The sequence below is a fragment of the Zootoca vivipara genome, chromosome 5 (assembly GCF_965207765.1).
Source record: "Zootoca vivipara chromosome 5, rZooViv2.hap1.1, whole genome shotgun sequence".
Classification (NCBI taxonomy): Eukaryota; Metazoa; Chordata; class Lepidosauria; order Squamata; family Lacertidae; genus Zootoca; species Zootoca vivipara.
Genome location: NC_142588.1, coordinates 25,521,444 through 25,527,443, shown reverse-complemented (window position 1 = coordinate 25,527,443; position 6,000 = coordinate 25,521,444). Strand labels below are relative to the sequence as shown.

General features: G+C 39.9%; 1 protein-coding gene across 1 annotated transcript in view; it reads left to right on the top strand.

Moving 5' to 3' along the window:
- CTNNA3 (catenin alpha 3) overlaps positions 1 to 6,000 on the top strand; it is a 544,761-nt gene that overhangs the window by 441,917 nt on the left and 96,844 nt on the right. The window contains exon 13 of the mRNA XM_035137674.3: positions 2,392 to 2,543. Coding sequence (XP_034993565.3) covers positions 2,392 to 2,543 — 152 coding nt within the window. The remainder of the gene's footprint in view (positions 1 to 2,391; positions 2,544 to 6,000) is intronic.

Below are 6,000 nucleotides of genomic sequence, written 5' to 3'. Positions count from 1 at the left end.
AGCAATGCCAATGTTTTAGCTATGTGGTCTATTGCACTTATAGCATTGCTTAGCCGTTATAAATTATTTGAATACAAAACCGATCATTGGAGGAAAATGCAGTTAATTTTGTTGTGGTGCACACCCTTTTATTTTACAGTCAGCATGGAAATTAATTAGTAGGATTGTAGCCTTATTTGCTAATAAGAGTCCTTAAGTTGCACCCAGGCAGGGACAGAGACAGTCAACAACGACACCGAGGGTTGAATCCAGAGAAAGAATTTAATTCTTAAATTTAAGAGACTCTTGGTGATCACCTTCACGACAAGAGTAAAGAAAGACAAATCTGCAAAGATTCTTATACACTTCTTGGGCTCCTCCCTCCCTCCTCAGGAATCCACTCTGTGAGTGTGCGCACGCAAGAGGGTCATAGGTTACAAGTACATATATGGATCTTCCTGTGTCCGGTCCTTCTTGTAAACACATGCTGACTCAACAAAGCCTTCAGTAAGACTAGTTTATGTGTCAAGAGGCAATGCCTCATCCGCTGATAAGCCTCTCTCTGCCCCTCATTCTGTGTTCCAGACAAGGCCAGCTTATTCGGCCTTGATAGGAAGCTGTCTCACTGTTCCTTTTGCTTACATTACACTTTGGCACACAGAGAGGCAAAGAGGAAAGCATTTTAAGAAGCATTTTAGGAGGAAAGCATCCCAGGGATATGGGGGGGGGGGCTAAGCCATACAATCAGAATTATACAATGCAAACTATATGATCAGATTTAGCTCAATAACACAATTGGCAAATCTCTCCCTTCATTATGAGGGATGAATTTTGCCGCCTCCATGCTTTTGAGAGGTACAGAATACAAAAGGCAGAGCATATTAGCCCTTTTCAGGTGACTAAGCGAACACATGAAGGATAATGTCAGGATTGTGCACACTGTCCTTTTTGTAATCTTCATATGTTCATCTGATTGTCTGTCTGGTCCTTGCATGCGTGCAGTTTGTACATTCATAAGGCATCTACAAAAGCAGGTTGCAAAATGCAGGTTAGAGCTTGATTAGAGAGAGTTTATATGCGGCCCAGGACCCTTGTACTTATGGGACTGCCTCTCCTGGTATGTCCCTCAGAGGACCCTAAGGTCCATGAATAATAATAGCCTAAAGGTCCCGGGCCCTAAGGAAGCCAGACTATCCTCCACCAGGGCCAGGGCTTTTCCAGTAACAGCTCCGACCTGTTGGAATGCTCTGTCCCACGAGACTAGGGCCCTGGAGGATTTGATCTCCTTCCGCAGGAAGCTATTCCGCCTGGTCTTCAGTTTGAATTAGCCTGATCCTCTATTTCCTCTTCTATGAAGAAACTCTCTCTGGGACCCCACATTTAAATTCTTATTCACACACATCCTTGCTGGCCCTAGTAGGATCAACTTGGCCAGTTAGCCCTGGTGATCATTCGATGTCTACTGACTGGGTTCCTCCCCCCCCCCAAAATGGCCCCTGAATTTCTGAATTTTATTGATATTGATGCTGCTTTTTATGTTTTATTCTATGCTGTTTTATGCTACTTTTAATCAATGTTTCATATTTGCTATTAGCCGCCCTGAACCCGGTTTTTAAACCGGGAAGGGTGGGGTATGTATAAATAAGTATGTATGTATGTACGTACATGTAGATGTATTCCTGACCCTTCCCTTCATAATAGATGTGTACTGTACTTTGGTTCCTGCTTCCTGGTTCTTATTATACAATCCCTTAGTGCTCGTGTGCCTCAGACTAAATCGATAGAGCAATGTCCCTGAAACTGAGCTCAGGCATCAAACCTGGTAAAGTATTCTGAGCTCTTGTGCCCTTCGTCCAGAGCAGGACAAAGAGAGGTTGCCAGACAAAGCCAGCCCTTGGAAATATGACACAAACAAAAAATTCTCCATGTGAACCCAACTTTTTTTGGGGGGGGGGGAGTAAGTGAAAGGAAATAAACAAGATGGTAAATGCAGGAACTGATTCTTGTATTGTTACTGACCATTTATTTATTTTCTCTCCCTTCTGTCTAAACATTTTCTTTCTCTACTGTGTCCTGGACTAATAAAAAACATGAGCAGGGAGCCGAAGTACAGCAAATTCTGGGAGATTCCCACTGGGTATGATGCACGGAGCAATCATGTGAATCAACAATTAATCCCCACCCCTTTAAAAGCCTTTACTGGTGGGCAAATGGAATTTTAATATGTTCCATTATTATTAACCTAGGTGTCTACATTCCATTTTCTTTTTCCTTTCCACTATTGTCCCCAAAAGCTTTTTTTAAAAAAAAAACAAAACAAATACATGGGATTTCTCAAAACTGAAAGTTAATGGCTAAGAAGACATTCTACAATTGCCTTTAATACTCTCTCTTTTTAACTTGATTTAACAGTGATTCCAGAGTTTATTGGTCAAGTCAACACTGCATTGGAAAAGATAAGCAGGAATACAATTCATCTGTTTGATGACAATCAGTTTGTTGACATCTCCAAGAAGGTCTATGACACAATTCATGACATTAGATGTGCAGTTATGATGATTCGGGTAAGTGTCTTCATTCTTTCATGCATTGCTAATTAACACAAATTAGTCAGCCACTTTGCTGTGCAGCATTCACATGAAAGAGGGCTAAAGCCAAGTGACTAGGCAAGTGTGAAATTCAAAGACAAATTCTTTCAAAAAAATAGTTTGCATTTTGTTTCGAGAAACTGCACTGTAACATTCAGAACCAGCCACTGGAGAGAGAAGGTGTGCAGTGTGCAGTTTCTCCTACTTAGGAAGATGCTGTACTGCTCACAAATGTCCTCTTCTTAGACACAAATATGTATGCTTTATGTGTATTCTTTGTCCAAGCCAAATAAAATAACAAATAAAACATAATAAAATACATTAGCAAAATAAAATAAGCAAGAGTTATTGCATAGAATGTTTGTGTACCATATGAAGAAGAGGGTTTTTTTGACAGTGTATCATATTAGCTATACAGAAATTGTTTTGAAATGTAGCAGCTATTTGAAAAAGCTATAATTGCTACTTGATTGAAGGCTAATTTTGGATTATAGAATCATAGAATTGGAAGGGACCGTGAGGATCCTCTAGTTCGAATCCCCTGCAAGGCAGGAATCTTTTGTGCAATGTGGGGCTCAAACCCATGAACCTCAGAGTCTTGTTCTGTATCGACTGGTGATGTAACAACATAAAGCAACCCTGTTGACAATGCAAAGCAGTAACTGTGGCTGGGATTAAAATTAAAGAGACATTTAATTTCTGTACTGGAACTGCATGAACACAGGTTATTTGATGAGAGCAGAAGCAACTTTGGTTTCTCAGCCTCCAGCTCCATGATAGACATGGCTTGAAAGTGAATAGCTGTGAATGCTCTCCTTAAGTTACAAATGCCCTCCAGGTCATGGGACAATCTTTCTAAATCATGGTATATTTTAACATGGCAAAACCAATGAACTAATTTGGAATTCTAGATTTCTGCTCTATTCTGTTTCACCACCAAGTCTTGGGTATTGGATATAAATTGAGATTTAGCAACTATTATGCTTGCTTCCATGGCTCATAGATTCCTTCCTGGAAAACAGGTGTGCTTCTGTTGAACCCAGCTGTGAATGATTGTATGCTCTTGGGTTTGAGAGAATGCATGTTTCATCCTTTGTGCTAATGAAAATCCTAAAGAAATGTAAATTCCTCATCCTCCCAAAGTGAATAAGATTGTGTTAAATGGCAAGCTTCTCTCACATTCTTCACACACATTACATGCAAATTATGCAGAGCAAACACTTTTGCTACATTATCAATATGTTCATTTTTTCCTAAGAACAAAGTATAAATATACCCAGGATAAAAGGATAAAAGTTGTCAAGGGGTGTTTACTTCCTTATATCTGAAGAGGAAGATAAATTTTATTACCCAGACATGCATTTTCATGTGCTTTGGTATAATGAAAATATGGGGACTTCCTGTAGGAAATACTTCTAAAATACTGGCAGCAGATTACTGCATGGAGACTGTGAGGCATGGGGGTGTTCAGGATTGGGCTTGCATCTAAAATTAGCTCATTCACAGTGTTGTAAATGGTACTACACCTAATATGGATTTTAAAATCATGTATGAAATGCACTTGCCATTTAGAGCACTCACCTTGGTAATACCCAGTAAAATAACCATTAAAATATGTCTCTGTCTTCTTGCTGTGCTTGTACAGTGTGATGAGGCCAGAAAAAGATCTGTTGCGAATGTGACAGGGAGAATGGAGGTGACTTTTTGCAGAGGATGTAGGAAGAAGTGAGCACTTTAGTAAACCCTGAACAAGCTTTCTCTGCTCCAGAAATCCTCTAGTTTTATTGAAACTCTTATTTTTATTCTTTTGCCCCCCTTGAGATTCCCTGGACATGCCACCAGAGACCAAAACCTCCAAATTCTACTCATATTTTGCTTTAGGCAAAATTGGTTGCAGCTCTGCTTTCGACATCCATCAGAGTCCTGAAATAACAGCTTTGTGCTTGATAGGACAGGAACAGTTACACTTTCCCCACTCTCTCCCTTGCTCCCTTATTCTCTCCTAGACAGGCTAGCTGAAAACTATTGCTAGACTATTATGGAACAGAACATTCCAGCAGAGGCGTTTAGTCCTATGATTATCGAAATCTAGCTTTTCTCTGCCACATGAAAATACGCTTAACGTTATGGCAGGTTTTCAAGCAGCCCTTGCCTGTTTGCCTGTATCAAGTGAGAGTCACCTCAGCACAATGAGGAAAGGACACTTTCACTGTTCCTTTTCTGTTAGGCCACTAATTGCTAACATAGGCATATATGGGAAGGCAGACTAGAAAATGTTTTTGTGGGCTAGTCTCTTCTGTGTCCATATTTGGAAAGCTATGGGCAAGATAGGTTTAGAGGAGCAATGCTGACCTGACCCAATAGAATTTGTACTGATAGACTTCACAACATGTGTTCCTATCAAAAATAGAAGTCACTATTTTCTGTCATTCGAGTTATCATCTTATGTTGGGAGCGGGGAGAGGGTAGTTTTCTTATTCTAGTAATATTTGCATTTAGTTTTCTATAGTTATAGTTGTTTGAATTGTTTCAGGATTCTTTTCCTTATTGTGTGAGTCACTCTGAGGCTTCTTTTGTAAAAACAACAACAACCAACCAACAGATTAATATAATTATAATGCATAACATATAATGCATTTCATTATTTATTAATAGTACCTATGCCTTCCCTTTCCATTTTGAACAAAATGCTTTATCAGGCTGTAAATGGTCTTGTCCAGGGACAGTTCCTGGGGTTTGTAATGCTGCTAGTATTTATTTTTAAAAATACCCCTCTGTAGAAACTCTTCATTCTTCCCCCATACCCAAAAGATAGCTGTTACACAGCTTATTCATTTCTGCCATTTTTAATTCACAATACTCAAGGGCTTACAGCAGGGATGGGAAACATGTGGATCTTCGAATATTGTTGGACTGCAAGTCCCATCATCACTGACCATTGTCCATTCTGGCTGGGGCTAATGGAAGTTGGGGTCAATTAACGTATGGAGGGATGCATGTTCCTTGCGGATGGCTTAGCAGGTGCAAAGGAGAATGAATGGGAAAGTAGGAATCACAGCAAATTAGTCCTGGGCAGGTGCCCACGTTTGCCAGATACTGGTGCCAGCTGTTACCTAATCTGCATTAGAATATGCTTAGCATTGGCAACTCAAGGAAAAGTCAGAAGAAGTTAAATAATCCAATACGCCATCTGGACATTTCTGTTTCATTAACTTTGTTATGAGAGCTTGACACCTCAGTTTTTCTGAGGCTTGCTTTAATAACAGAGGGCACACTTCCCCTTCCCCTTGAACCAGAGATCTGGTTCAGAACAGTGCCTCACAAAATGAGTCGAAATAAAGAATTGCATGTATTTAGAAAGGAGGTGCATTCATATTCCTAATTGGGTACCATCCAATTAGTTGTAAGAAACTAATACCTGCCTATAAAGCAC